The following is a 15,836-nucleotide window of genomic DNA, read 5'->3' as shown; positions in this document are numbered from 1 at the left end:
ATTCAAACAACAGTGACTGTATCATTTCAAACACATGAAAACTCGTTACAGTGATACTGAAATGTGACCTGTCGTGACAGAAAAGAATTTCAGGACAAAAAACAACAGGTACCAATAATCAGATTGATTATAAAAGAAAAACATTATCCACCAATAAACGCTGACAGGAAGTTATCACGATGCTAGGAACTATTTTAGTAACACATGGATTACTCAAGATATGCACTGATCGGAACCTAAATGATCATGTTTTGGTTACTTGTAAGTTGTTAGCATACACCAATTTAATTTCAACAGAACAAATGTAAATAAAATAAAAGGACTGATCTGAAATTCCTCTACAGAAGTCTTTGACGAATATGTTTTTGTTTCCTCCTACTCTCATGCTGCCAACACCAATACCCAGAAAGTCCACAAAATCCAACAGTGAGCCATATTTTAGAGAAGCAATATTCTCCTTTGCCAAGTAACAGGCAACTGACATAGCATGAATAGCTGATTCAGATTTCTTGCTGATATCTGCCATGCATGTAGTTTTAAGATTTTCACTTAGTTTCAAATCCTGAATCGCCCGTTTGTGAGCTGGTAATTCAACATGATACTCAAGGGCTGATGTCCTGAAATTAGCATTTCCAAGTGGGAAAGAATTTTTTTGGCCAGTTTTTACCCACCATATGCAAATCATCTAATTTTTTTCATTCATTTCCAGCCATGGTCGATTTGGTTTCCAGTCTGAATTGAATGAGTATTTTTTTCTTGGCATTAGATGCCATCTTTAAGCACATCATTACTAGCATCATCCGATACAGGATTAGCCTGAGGAAGTGTTTGTTCTCTCTCATTGTGCCTATTAACAGAAACTTCAGCACCCCGACTGTTATTAGAAGTGTTAATGCTAAAATAATGAAAAAGGGTCAGAGTTTTAACTGATTTTGCCATTTGACACATTGTTCTGCCAAGCCAGCCTCTGTATCAAACGTGCTCTTCTGACCTTTCTTAATTAACCAATCAAAATTGCACACGATACATAGAAATACGTGACGTATTTACAACTATGCGAGTACAACATATTCGCCAAGAGTGATGAGTGGGAATTCTACTGCAAAAAGAAAAGAAAATAATGCATTCATCACAAAAAAATGCACACAATTCTTATTTTTGGGGCAATTCTGCCCGCATAGGATTAAAACTTTTGCGGGAAATCTTAAATTTAGGTTTGTGTGTGTGTGATTTAGATTTTTAATGTAACTTTAACAATTTTTCAGTCATATCGCTACGATGTCTGCAGTGTGACAGTTTATAGTGATGTCTAGCACTGGGGCATCATGCTGCAGACATGTAGCATGATGTCCCACCCAGTCATATTATCCTGACACCAGGCTGACCAGCCCTAACACTAACCTCTTAAGGCTGAGTGCCACACGAGGCATCTGTTAGTACCATTTTTAAAAGTCTTTGGTATGACTTGGCCACGGTTCAAACCCACAACCTCCCACATCCAAGGTGGACACTCTAACCACTATGCCACACAAAAATTGGGAGGGGAGGATTTGCACAATCGCGTGTCCTAGATGCAACCCTGCACATACAGATGCTTATTTAAAGAGTGAGCTTGAGCTTTGTAGGTAATACTTTAATCATACAATGTGTGAAACTGAACACAAGAAGATTATATTAGCATAGCTGGAGTGGACCTATCAGTCTTCTCCCCAAGCTGTCTAAATCCAGGTTTTATTTTTACATTTATCCCCAAGGTGTCTAACATGCAGGGCAGTTATGACGTTTATGGTCAAAATTAAGTCCTGCAAATCTGGTCTTCTCAGCAACAGGATCAAGAGAATCATTATTAATTCTATATAACAACCAAAAGTGCATCCAGTTTTAGATTTTGAAAATTTCAATCTGTCACTACCACAAATGTCATCACTATTATCCAAAGAGAAATCAGTGAGAGATAGTTTGCAGACTGTCAGTTCTAAGGACAAGAAAAATCATGTAGCAGGATTTAAAAAAAGGCAGATATTGTGTTTGTATTTTCTTCTCACTTTCACTGTTATCTTTACAGCCACAAACTGTATGGTGGCTATTAAAGTTACTAAGTACAACAAAATGGTGAAGATCAGACTGACTGACTGGAGTGCTTGGAGGGAGACAAACTGAGGAGAGTGGAAAGGTTTGTGTATGGGCATGTGAACAACAATGGCCTGTGATGTAGTACTGACATAAATCCGACTGAGTTTTATTACTGATAATGATGGATGCTCTTATGGCAGCCTTATCAATATTTCCTGACAAGTTTTTGTAGGTTGTGAAATATTCTGAATTAGTTCTATCACTTTCTTTCAGAAAGGTCCCTTTAAGGCAGACTGTGACTGTGTCATGTAACTAATTTCATCAATATTGACCTTTAAATCTTGGCAACGGCATAATACATATTTATGAAAGTGGTACAAATTCTGGGCATCTGAGAACCTTCCCTGGTATGATATCAGGGTTTCTCCAGTCTTCATCCTCTTCCAAACTTATTAACAAGCTAGGATAATCAGATCATTTTACAAGTCTAGTAGTTTCTTTAATCTTTTCTATTTCCAGTCTGAAGTAATATATTTTGTCAAACTGTTTCTATGATTACTAGTACCAGTAGTAAGATCTATTTATGGGCTGGATTGAAATCGCTTCCCATCTTTAACATTGGATTTTTTTCTTCTATTTGCTACACTATAACACTGATTAATGGAGTTATCTCTTCACCCACAGTTTCAGTGGCTGCTCATGCATTATGGCTGTGAAATTACTTTGTCCTTCTGGCATCTAATGTCCATCTGGGTACAGACAGTCCATGGATTGTTTCTTCTTCCACTCTGCAATGGGTAGAATGTTTCAGCTATGTTAAGTGAAGCTGTAGCTTCCACAAATTTCCAAGACTTGGGGAAGTTCCTGCATTTCTCCTGTTTTGATTTTTGGATATCTTCCCATGTTTCTTCTTAGGGCAGTCTCTAAAGTACAAAAAAAATATTCAATTTTGCCAAGATCTTCAAAGGCTTTGTAAGGTTGATAAATGTAGTGTAAAGCTTGGAGTTCTGTTCCTGGCATATCTCCTTTAGTTAACAAGTTGTAAACACCAATGCTATGTCTATGGTCCCTTGTCCTATCCTGAAGGCACAGTGACCCTCTGGCAGGAACCATTGATCAATGTGATGTAAATGATGATTCGGCAAATTTCTGGTAAGAATTTGCAAGCTATTGACAGCAAGGAGATAATATGATGATTGAACAGGATTGTCTGTTGCCCTCCTGCTTGCACAAGTGGATGATGGATATGGGTAAATTGTTTTTCACAGTTTCAGTCAGCATTTGAGGATCAGCAAGTGATATATTGATATCCACTTTGGGCAGTCGATCCATTGCCTTTCACTGATAGATGACTATTTATTGAGGATGTTGTTGAAGTGTTGTGCCCATCTTTGAAGTATCTTTTCTTTGTCAGTGGGCAATATGGTGCTGTCAGCACTAAGTACTGGAGATGTTCCTTATGAATGTGACCTGTATAAACTTTGGCAAAATTGAGCCAACCAGGCCCTTCTTCCAACCAGTCTAGCTGAAGCTGAGGTGAAAGTATTACATCACTGAAGGACGGGTTGATAGTGTACAGTTAACTGTAACACAAAAACGATTCCAACTTGCAGCAACTCTTTCTGGTTTAACTGACACTGTCCGAATACATGTTAGATGCTGTGTATCCTGTCATCTGTGCTGATATTTGGTGAAGTAAGCCTATAAGCTTTTCTTTTGATTTTATACAAATATTCATAATTTTCAGCCTTAATTTATTATGAGTATACCTTCGACTGTTTTAGATGCTGAGCATCTATAATATAGTATAAACTATAATACAGTATAAACTGAGAAAAACTTACCATCAATACCATGCATAATTCAAACCTTTATAGACAAATTATACTTTAGAAAGATTTTAAAAAATAGAGTCATAACTGTATATTTTTATGGAACCAGGATTTTTTTTATTGAACATGAAAAATCAACCATCCCTTCATTTGCAATACATGAATTGCCTAACATGAACAAACTTGATCAAGGTGTGACAGAGAGACAGATGGATGGATGTTAAGACACAGGTAAATATGCCAGTTCCACATTCATGGCAGGGCATAAAAATGATGTGTTCAACAATTTAAACTCTAACAGCAATAACCATTGTGCATACATTTACCTGGCCTATCATTTTCAGACTGCCTTTCTTCATTGTAAATGTCCCACTGTTCAAGTAAATGATCAGGATACCTTCCCTTTACACAGGCAACACTGAAGATGAAAATAATTGGCAAGTACTGACTGGATTCAAACTATGGTTACAAGTCATATATGCAATGTCCCTACGGAGCAGATCACTGCATTGTATGTGACCCACAAAGTACAAATGAATTAATTTAGCAGATAAGCCCTAACTCAAATGAATCACTGCCTAAACATCAATAGGCACAGAGTCTGATGACAATCTTCATGTCTTTCATACAACTTGTCCAGTCAAGCACATATTTAATACAAAACTTATCTCAATACGGAATACTGACAATATCAAATTTGTGGTCAATTTCTGAACAAAATGCTTGAAAATAACAAGTTCAATCTAAAATTTAGGCTTAATATATCCAACCTTTTATAGTTTACAAATTGTATTCATGTATACAGTTTAAGTTGAGTGTGCAATCAAACTTTAGATATTTTATGCAAGTAGAGCCTAACAGTGCAAAACAAGAATTACAAAAACAAAAAAAATACAAACACTTCTCATTAAAACTAAATTGCTGAAACCTTGGTACTTTGTTTTACTTTCTGTGATGCATTTTCATAGATTTTTCTTCATGTGCAAAATCACTTCATTAGACATATTACTAAAATTTTCCTTGCTAACAATTACATAGGCATGCATGTTTTTCTTTATACAAAACTGATATTCAAGGCAGTGATTACTAGAAGAATCATACTGGATTGCTAAGTTCTAGCTTTTGCCAGCAAACAAGAGTTTGCACCCCAAGGTTCGAAATCTTCCTACTACTCCAGCAAATATTTGAACTTAGAAAATCATGTGATTGCTATTCTCAGATGATAAATCTCATTAACAGCAATACTGTAATAAATGAGGATTATATGCTTATTTCTGTATCATACACTTATTGACAGTAAAAAAAAAATCAAGGCTCTTCCCCGTCATAACATACCTCATTATAACACAGCACTCTTATGGACCCCCTGACCAAAATCATACCAGTATAACAATAAGGGTTGAAAGGAAACAAGGTGAAACTTAGTCATATATCGACTTCCTTTTCAAAACACCATTATTTAACAAATTTTTATTTTGCCTTATATATCACAGTTTTGTATATTAAGCTGTTCTCAATATATCACAGTACTCAGTATAATAAAGTTTGTTACATAATGCAGTCAATGGTGACTGACCCTGACTGCCATATTATAACATGAGAATGCTGTACTTAATATTATCTTTCTATATTGAATAAGATTTTACAGCATATGATGTAAAGAGAAATGAAAGATAGAAAGAAGGAAACAGTAACAATATGATAATGTAATCACCAGAAAAGTGAATTTTACATTTCATACTTTTAGTCCCTTTTACACACATGTACATATTTACTTATACAACATTGCTATAAATATATGGAAAGGACCTGTTGAGCTTATTTGCTATATAAATTGTTTTCAAGTATTGACTTACTATAAAAATTTGAGGGTATTTACACATCTGCTATGAAAAAACAAGAGTCCCTTGAAAGCACTGATGCTCTACTGGCTGAAAAGAATTTCTAGAAATTCAAGATAAGACCATTTAATCCTTTTAACCAGAAATTCAAGATAAGACCATTTCATACTATCAACTGAAAATTCAAGATAAGACCATTTCATCTTTTTAACCAGAAATTCAAGATAAGACAATTTCATATTACGAACTGGAAATTCAAGATAAGACCATTTCATCCTTTTAACTAGAAATTCATGATAAGATCATTTCATCCTTTTAACTACTGAGTCTTGAGACCATTTTTGATATTTTTCAACAACAAGATTTTCAAATTAGCTGGTAGACATGCTAGATGTCAGCTTGGTACTGTTTTCATTTGGGACCAACAAGGCAACATAAAATGTCTCCTGGTGGAAACCCCATAATGAAATGACTTTTTGAACCAACTACACATAAGAAGTTTTCTGGTACAAAAAAACCCATGGCAATATTACTTTTAGCTCCGGAGGATTTTGTTGTTGTTGTTCTAGGGTTTAACGCCATTTCTCAGCACAAGATAGGCCATATATGGCGGCCAGTATAACTGGTGGAGGAAGAACCCTGGAAAACCCAAGAAAGAACCGCCGACCCACCAGAAGCTACTGGCAGGCTTTAGCTCCGGAGGAAAGGGATAACAAGATTTTCATAATGGGCATCAGATCAGCCCCATTTTCATTTAAGACCAATTAGACATCATAAGAAGTCTTTTAGTGAAGAACCACATGTCAATATGACTTACTGACCAACAGTAGCCATGACCAGGTTTTCAAGATAGCAGCTGTGGTAGCCATTTTGAACATCAGATCAGCTCCATTTTTCTTTAGGATGAATTAGAAATCCTAAGAAGTATTTTAGTGAAAAGCCCATGTTGATATGACCATCTATGTAGTGATAACAAAATACTGAAACAGACCAGTGTGTTGTCCATATTGGATGTCCAAATGGCACAATTTTAATTAAGACCAACTAGATATTTGTGATTGTCAAGTTTCAAGGCAGTCCTCCAAGTTACTCAGGAGGAGTAGCGATAAAAAATCTTGTGCTAATAGATGAACCAATGACACAAAGACCATCCTCAAATCTCTTCTTGTCTCTGACCAGTAGAGCTAAAATAAGAGTCTTATATGAACAAATATATTTTCAAGACATGCATTTTCAATGTTTTAATACAGCTGATAATGAAGTGTACAAGTCAAACTAAATGTGACAAGCAAGATCATATAAGAACATGTTCAAAATAATAATTAAATCCCGATCACTGATATTTATTAATAATGAACAATATATACCTGTTCACCTGGCAGAAATTATGAGTGGAATTTATGTCTCTGCACCTGAGCTGGCTGAGTTCTCTGTAACAAAGTATGAGTATATTAATTCTAACAAACAGCCTAAGCCATTCAATTACCACTAGGACCAAAATAAAAATGAATTACTTATCTACAAAAGAGGTATGCTAAAACCAAGAACTAAATACTGGCTTTAACCTAACAATAGCTATTATAATATAGGTAATTAGATGAAAAACAAACAACCTGCCACAATGATTTAATTATGAGTGTCATCATGTATTATGGAATTTGCTGAAAATTTCTACCATCCATATAGTTTTAATCTCAAAATTTCCATATATATGTAATATCCAGTTTATTGTATTAGGTGCAACAATCTGATGGAATAATTGCTTACTGTTAAAGATCTGCAGATCTGCGTATGGGTTAGAGGTTTTAATACAAAGTAATTCAAAATACAAGAAAGGTCAGCTAATCATTCTGTTACATTTGTGCTTTAATGGTTCTAATCCCTGTAATAACCCTTTACCTCATGCAAGCACCGTTGGACACCTCTACTCCATTCGCATACAAGCGCCTTTAGATGCCTCTAACCGATTTGCATACAAATGCATTTGGAGGCCTGTACCCAATTTGCATCAAATGCTGTAAACATTTTTAGCAGGTTTTCGTAGTGGCCATTTACAGAGAAAAACCCCTATTAGATACCTCATTCAATGCCGTGAACAACCATTATGTCAGATCACGTGGTCTCTGTTTATGCTCTGGTTGAAATTTGCTATTTAAAGTAACTGGGTCGTGAATAGGTAACGGGTGTTCTATTTATAGTGCACTGCACTGGGTAACTTTGCTACATGTGTATTGAAGGGCTAAAAAAGCCATACACTCTATGAGGTAAAGGGATAACTGTTCTTCCAGATAGCCAAGTCAAGTTGTTATTGAAGTTCTTTACTGGTAGATCACAAAGTCAGGTTTTGCCATTAACATACGCATGCATCAACCCACCCACCTATCCACCCACAGTGACACTCTGCATGTTTGTTTACACTGGTAATAACAAGCAAAAAAAAAAAAAAACCCATCAAATGTATGCCTATATGATATGCCCCCAACAAAATTAAGCAAATGAAGGGCAAAGTTCTAAGTCAAACCACAGTCATAACTCCATAAAAGTGTACTGTATGAATGCTTATATCAAATATGTCCTAGGTCTTAAAGTACAGCCTGAAATCGCAATGTCCATGATATCCTTCAAATATTACTGGGCAAAGTCATGTGTTAATAAATCAGATTTCATGCATGTGGTATAGTATTCATGCTGCAAGAAGGACAAAAACTCTCAATAAAAGCTGCAGGATTAAAGTGATCGATATATACGTGAATCTACAAGTCATTACCATAATATTTACCAAGTTATACAGCAAACTTGCAGGACTAGTTGCACTAACATGACTGTCTGCAGAACAGGCACACAACAATTATCATATACTCCTCCCCCAATAAAAAAAGGCTCAAAAAGAAACAAAAGAATCTCGAATACTAAGTTCTTGACGTTAATTTCTTTTTACTATGTTAAAGTCTACTTTTATATACAGGTCATCTACAAACTTAAAATAAATGGCAAGACCTTTTAAACCCTTAAGCTATGAAGAGCTTATTTCTATTATTTCTTGTCAATAGACTTCCATAAAAAATGTTTCATCACAAATTAAGATCTTAATTATTTTAAATCTCCACGTGATTCATAATGTGAGTTGGATTTCTATTAATATATCTACACAATTCATTTTTCATGCTAGTCAGTCGGCATCAAAGCATCAAGGGTTATGCAGAACTCAAATTTTCAGCTGCAAGCAGAACTGATGTTTTATCATACAACTTTCAAACACTTACATATACTTCAATATGTTGTGGAGGTTAAGAAAATGATTATGGTGCATGAAAGATCAGAATCTTGCTCTAAAATTACAGACTTACTTAGATATAACGATTTCTGGGAGAATTTCCTCAAATGTTTTTTGTGGTTCATCATTGACAGTAAAATCTCCCTCTATAGGAATAATCTGTAATTGAAAAAGGAAAAGAGGGACTATATTTACTAAAACCTGAAGAAAAAAAATATCCATTAGCTACTGTGCAGTGGTCTCCCTCTTATATGTACAAGTTCCCTTCCTCCTTATGAGAAAGGCTAACTCTTGACAGGAAGCCATGTGACCTTGCATCAGCATGAGACAATTCTTCACCCCTTCGTAAAACATATTAGGTCACACCTCTTACAAGTCCACACTGTTACTACATACAAATGATATCAAGCAAATCATTGTACTTTGCTCACTTAAATCAAAACTGTGGTCTTCATTTTTCTTCATCTGAGACAAATGATGAAAAAATATTCCTGCTCAACTACTTTAGCTTCTGTGTTTTGTAAAAAGCCAACACCGTGCCCCAGTATAAAATTCGAAATTCTCAGTGTTATCAAACCAAATTACACCTCAGAAAAATTACTTTCCATAAAAATCTACACACATGAAACTTCTCAAATTTCACAACTACAGACTATTTATTAATATGGATAACTGGAGAAACTAATTTATGAAGAATATGTTTCTTTGATAAAACTCAACTGATTATCATAATTTAGCAGCATGACCACAATTTCACAAATCCAGCCCTCCAATTTTAAAAAGACCGTTTCAACAATTACAAAGCTAGAAGTCATCTGCCCACATCAGTGGGAATTAGACAAGAATGACCTCCCCTTGGATTGACTTCAGATCTTACTGGAGCAGAAATGCACAACTTGTGATCAAAATGTGAATGTAGGGAGGTTGGCAGGAGTGAGTAAAATGTAACTGTAGGGAGGTTGGCAGGATCAGGTCTCGCTAGGATTTTAAAACTAGGAGTCTATGACTCCTATTTTGGGAAAAATAGGAGTCCCACCAGCAAATTTGCATTCTCTCCCAAGAGCATATTGGGCATAAATGAGTTGGCTAAATCATCAGATGAGAAGAACCAGTGGTTGCCACTGAGTTTAATTCTCTAAAATCTTTACACCACTGACATAAAGCTCTTGTCTGTCCATTAGAGTGAGACTGTATTATGTCAGCCAAGGAAAGGTCTTATTCCATGCACTAAGCTAGGCATCACACACTTTCTTACATCTTGCTACTGTTCCATGCGAACAATCAGTTCTGATAACCTAAGCACTCTTCTGAATTCTCATAATCTTCATCAATTTGCCATTTAACCCCAAAATACTAATCCAAATTTGCAACGGCATTTTGTTGAAGTCTCAATGTATCTTGATTTTCAAGGTCACATGTACTACTTAGCTGGCTACACTTGGAAATGAAGACAATAATGAGAGCTAAAGTTGTTCATTTGATGTACTCTTATAATGACATCACTGGGTCTTTCTTCCTCTGAATTTAGTCATTGTAAATATCAGCACATTTGCCCACCACTCAGCAGCTAGTCGAATTCTTTGAACATGTCTTCAACTATGTTCTTCTGATGTACTCTTACAATGACATGTACATCTGGAGGTCTTTCAGCCATTGACTTCTCTCATTGTAAATATTAACACAGCTAAAATGATCAATTGATCAACATAATTTCCCACTCAGTGGGTGGATAAAGCAGGACTGGCAAACCTTTGAATTTGCCGTCCAGCTATTGCACGCATACAGAGGACTCCTGCATAACAGATTTTCTACATCCCATACAAAATATTGCGTCCAAATACACATGATTAAGCATTTCCAAGATATCTGAGGATGTGAGCACATTATGATTGGGTAAGTATTATCAATTACATTTATTTTAATTCAAACATTTGTTTCTTCTTCAAATAAGTTACCTGATAAAAATAACTGTGGAAAATCAGAAAGAGGTGGAGAGAGTTACATCCTCTTATCCCAGAGAAGGCCCCATCTCTGATCCCCTAAGGAATATGAAGTAGCATGAGAATCTTGTGAACTACATGAGCTAAAGTAGTGACTCCATATATCCTGATACAGCTAATAGGAACCCACCTCCTCATCCTCATAAATCTAGCAGAAGTCAAGCGGCATGACATTGCAAAGATGCTGAATGACCTACGAAGGAGCCTAATGTTCTGTAGTTATAGGCTCCACCAGGTTATACAGCCCTATGAGATGAAAGATCTCTGAAGTAAATGCTAGAGACCATCATCTCTGACTACCATCCCATAACTTGGATTTCAGTTACAGAGCATTCATGCTTGAATTTCTATGCAAGGAATTAATTTGGTCTAAAATTAATTCTTTATAAGCAGAGCACAAAAAAAAAAAACATTGAATCATGGATGATAAATCTGAGCTGAAATATTTACCTCACTTTTCCTCACTGGTAGAAACAAATCAAGATTTACCTCTTTGTACCTGACTGATTCATTTCAGGTACCACTGCAAAGAATCTACATTGTCCTGCAGATGGTTCGGAGGCAAAGATCCCAAAAGAAAAGAATTTCCATAAGCATGAACCTGTTTTTAGCAATGAAAACAGGGCTGTCATAAATGAAATCAAACACCATGAAGAATCTGCTGGCAGCAACTCGCAAGGCATGTATTTTGCTGATTCTGCATGCTGTAGCCATAACTAGGAAGCAGATTCTGTATGCTGTAGCCAAAACTAGGAAGCAGATCTAATGAGAGATGAGTCAAAGAGGTTCTAGGTAATGTTCAAATAGAGCTTGATTCAGTCATGTCAGAACCTATGGAACATTCCATTTCAGACATCAGTCCAAAGCCTTGGCCATGACAGGTCAAAGTTTGGCAGAAAGTCACAGAGGTCTTTGTTTTGGCTTATATCCTTTCTTCTGCAGTGACAAAACACTTTTGAGACTGTGGAACCATGGCCTTCTGTTGTAACATGTGTTAGCTTCTTATCCTCAGAAAGCCACAGGAAGTTAGCTATTTGTGGTATCAATGTTTCAGCCCAAGCAATTCTTTCCACCACTTATTATGAGAAATGTTTGCCCCTGAGGGCTTATTTAATATGATTGCTAAATATCAGGTTGCTTGAGCAGACGAGGAAACCACACAATGGAATTTCCACAGCCAAGCAAAATCATTATCTATGATTTTTCTGTTTGAAAGAAGCAATCCAGATGAGATGGTACTCTGATTCCCTCGCTTTCTGCAAGACCTAGAGATCAAAGAAATTGAAGGAAATACATATGCATATAGACCAAGGGTCTCAATCATGTGGCCCAGCCATGTGTCCCGCAAAATGATTTGTGTCACAAGGTGTCATGAGAGATAGCAAGCTGTAGGCCATCGAAAATGACCTCATGCGGCCCTCAGGGTAGTTTGAGATCCCTGATCTAGACCATTCAAATTCATGAAAAATGCATCTACTGCCCAGGCCTTATGACCAGGGATTTAAGATACAAAGGATAGTGGCTTTGCAATCCAACATGATGCATAAAAATCTATGAGTGGTTGACCCCAGTGGGTGTAGTTTTATCTGCAAACTGTTGGGTGAAAAGACCATTTGGTTTGGATTAGCTGATTCAATTCAATGAGTCCATTAGGACACTGATTTTATGTGTTGGTCATGGATGTGAATTTGTTAATGACACTAATGTAGAAAACCTCAAATCAGAAAGCAGAGATCAGCACATTTTGTTTCTCATTGCCTTCTAATATAATTACCACCATGACAATGGAAGAAAGAGAAAACTCTTTTAGAACAGGGTATCCTGCCAAGATTGATATGCATGAATTAAGGTCTTTTCCTACAGGCAACTGACAGGCATTAGATGTTCCTGAAGGGCTACATCCTTCTCCCTACATAAACAAAGATCTCCCATAAAGCACCCCACCCTTCCATGTTGGCATCTATTTACATATCACATGTTTGATTCAAATTGCACACGATATATTTCTCGCATATAACATGGTTATCCTAAGCCAGCTTAAAGCACCTGCACTCCAAGCCCATCCTCTGGACACCTGTAAATATAGAAATCTGTATAGTAGCCTATACAGGTGAAATCAATCAAATGTTGCGTAGACATACTGCAAAGAGGACACTAATGACCAAATGACCAACACAAATGTCAATAATAATTTCTTGCATGATCTTTCTTTAAATAATATAACACAATTAGTGACTGATTACACATACTTGGCCAAGTACACATTATTTGATTGATCATGCTACCAACTATAGGGCATGTGACCAAAAGGCACCAACAGGTTCAACCAATAAAGTGAGAAACTTCATCTTGGACAAAAAAGAGCAAGAAAAAGATGTAAAAAAGATAGCACATACTTCCAAGAGAGAGAGAAACCTCCTTAAACTCACCCCCAAGGTGAAAAAATCAGTTTTGCAATGCCTGTTAAAAAATATGCTTTCTAGCATTAGCGAAATAGTAACCAAATATGGATGGGATTCAGTGCCAATATATTGATTCATGGGTAGATCACACTTACCCGACTCCCACCAATGTTTGCTGATGACTTTTAGCTTTTATATTGCTAAAACACAGCATGGGAGGGCTGGATTTTCAAGGTAGTGGTTGTATGCCTGAGTATTATTATCATGTAACATATTTAAAACCATAAGATGTTCAGAGTATAATTTCTGATAGTATTAGGAGTTAAACAGTCTTGTTTGCAACAACTTCTCAACAACCTTCTTGACCTCTGAGCATTGGGCTGATCACTTTTGGTCATCTGTATGCTCCATATTTGATGTGTTTGTGATTTGGATTTTTAATGTTGCTTTAACAATTTTTCAGGTTTATCACTACAATGTTTGCAGTGTGGCAGTTTATAGTGATGTCTAGCACTGAAGCATCATGTCTCACCCACTCAATATTCTGACACCAGGCCAACCAGTCCTAACACTACACTCTTAATGCTGAGCATCTAGCAAGGCAGCTGTTAGTACCATTTTTATAAGTCTTTGCTATGACTCAGCTGGGGCCACCAGAGCGGTCACCATATTTGATAAAAAAGCAGTTGTGTTATTATGGTAAAACCCTGGGTTCATACAAAATTGTAAGTATTAAAATCAAGGCCATTTTATAAACTTTAAAAGATGCACATGATAATTTTCATGGACCTAACTCATGACAAATCACAAGAGATTGTAAGTTTTTTTCTTCTTCTTGATATTCGTAAAACAAATTATGGATCAATTATGTACCTGTTTTCCTTGACTGTGCTCTAAATAAGATATATTTTATTCAAAATATGGTCTGTTTCCACATCAGTCAATGCATATAATAAAACCTGACTGCAACTTTCAGAAAATTACTGAAGTCATCTCTGACCTTCCGCTAAATCTTCCAAGGACCTTTCAGTTACCATGTAAATGTTAAAGGTCATTCAAAGCCTTTCTTTTTGCCATATCAAAACTCAAGCACTTTCAAGGTTTTTAAGGACCTGTATAAACCTTAACTGTACACATGGGTTTCAATAGAAGCTGGTAGGCAGCAATTTTTCACCATTTGTACATGAATTACTACCTACAATTCCAGAATTTTTAAATAAAGTTTAATCATCTAAAACTTCACTGCCAAAATTCCATAAGACACATCTAATCAAATTATGATTATCTTCTTCAGGTTGACACAGTATAGCCTGAGTCTAAAAGATGATTTCATTTACCTATTTGTCATTATAAGAAACAAATGCCTGACATATAGGCACTCTCTATAAAAAAATGAATAATAAATGTTCAGCCCCTTTACTTTTACCTCCAATCTGTAACAATCATCTTCCAATAGCAATGAGAGGACAGCAGTAGCTACTAGATAAAATGGGGGAATAGAAATTTTAAAAAAGGGTATGAAACAAATTAACATATGATAGCTCTATAAATTATGCAGTATGTAGATGGGGTTGGGGTTGCAGCATGAAACAGATAGGCAAGCAGATGAATGCATGTACAATATATAAACTGTAACAGAAGTTCAATATAAACAGATAAAAAGCACATCAAGATGAACATAAATTATCCAAGACCAGGTGTCATTACCAGACATTGGAACACAAATGGGTGTCATTACCAGACAGTGGGACACAGATGGGTGTTGTTACCAGACAGTGGAACACAAATGGGTGTCATTACCAGACAGTGGGACACAGATGGGTGTTGTTACCAGACAGTGGAACACAAATGGGTGTCATTACCAGACAGTGGGACATAAATGGGTCTAATAAAAGATGTGGATAATGAAACAAAGTCACAAGTTTTGCAGAAAAAAGGGGGTTGCCTAAAGTGATGAATCTGATTAATGTTGATAAATACAGACTTGAAGATGAATTCTCATGACATGTATGATTATATGCAATGAAATGTCAGTATCATTCACAATCAATGCATGTAATCATATTCAATGAAAAATAAATGAACATTCTTTCCAGAAATTTGTGCAGTTGTTTTTTTTCATTTTTCCTTTTTATCGGCGATACATTTCAAACAAATTTCACATTTTTCCATCATGGGGGCGAGTTTAAATTAAGTTGACAGAATCAAGCCATTTCAGTGATGTGTGTCCAGCAAAAGATGGGAGGGGTTTGAACCCCCTCCACTGAGGCATTGCCATTTGGAACCTAAGAGGTGAGAGTGTAGCCTGGCTGATTTTCCACTTCAGCCTCTTACTTTATTTTTTTAACTGAAATCCCATGTACACATTGCTATCTACAGAATTTAGGCAGTTCCTGGAACCTCAGTACTACGAA

The 15,836-nt window shown here is 36.2% G+C and overlaps 1 protein-coding gene across 1 annotated transcript in view; it reads right to left on the bottom strand.

The window, feature by feature from the left end:
- Positions 1-15,836, bottom strand: part of LOC149795732 (uncharacterized) — a 76,772-nt gene that overhangs the window by 20,849 nt on the left and 40,087 nt on the right. Inside the window, exons 8-10 of the mRNA XM_089965641.1 lie at positions 9,094-9,179; positions 7,114-7,176; positions 4,232-4,323 (exon numbers count right to left, since the gene is read on the bottom strand). Of these exons, the coding sequence (XP_089821767.1) occupies positions 4,232-4,323; positions 7,114-7,176; positions 9,094-9,179 (241 nt within the window). The remainder of the gene's footprint in view (positions 1-4,231; positions 4,324-7,113; positions 7,177-9,093; positions 9,180-15,836) is intronic.

This window comes from Sinohyriopsis cumingii, chromosome 7, assembly GCF_028554795.1.
Source record: "Sinohyriopsis cumingii isolate HCF-2022 chromosome 7, ASM2855479v2, whole genome shotgun sequence".
NCBI classification, from domain to species: Eukaryota; Metazoa; Mollusca; class Bivalvia; order Unionida; family Unionidae; genus Sinohyriopsis; species Sinohyriopsis cumingii.
Note: the sequence above shows the minus strand (reverse complement) of the source record. Positions and strands in the feature narration are given on the sequence as shown.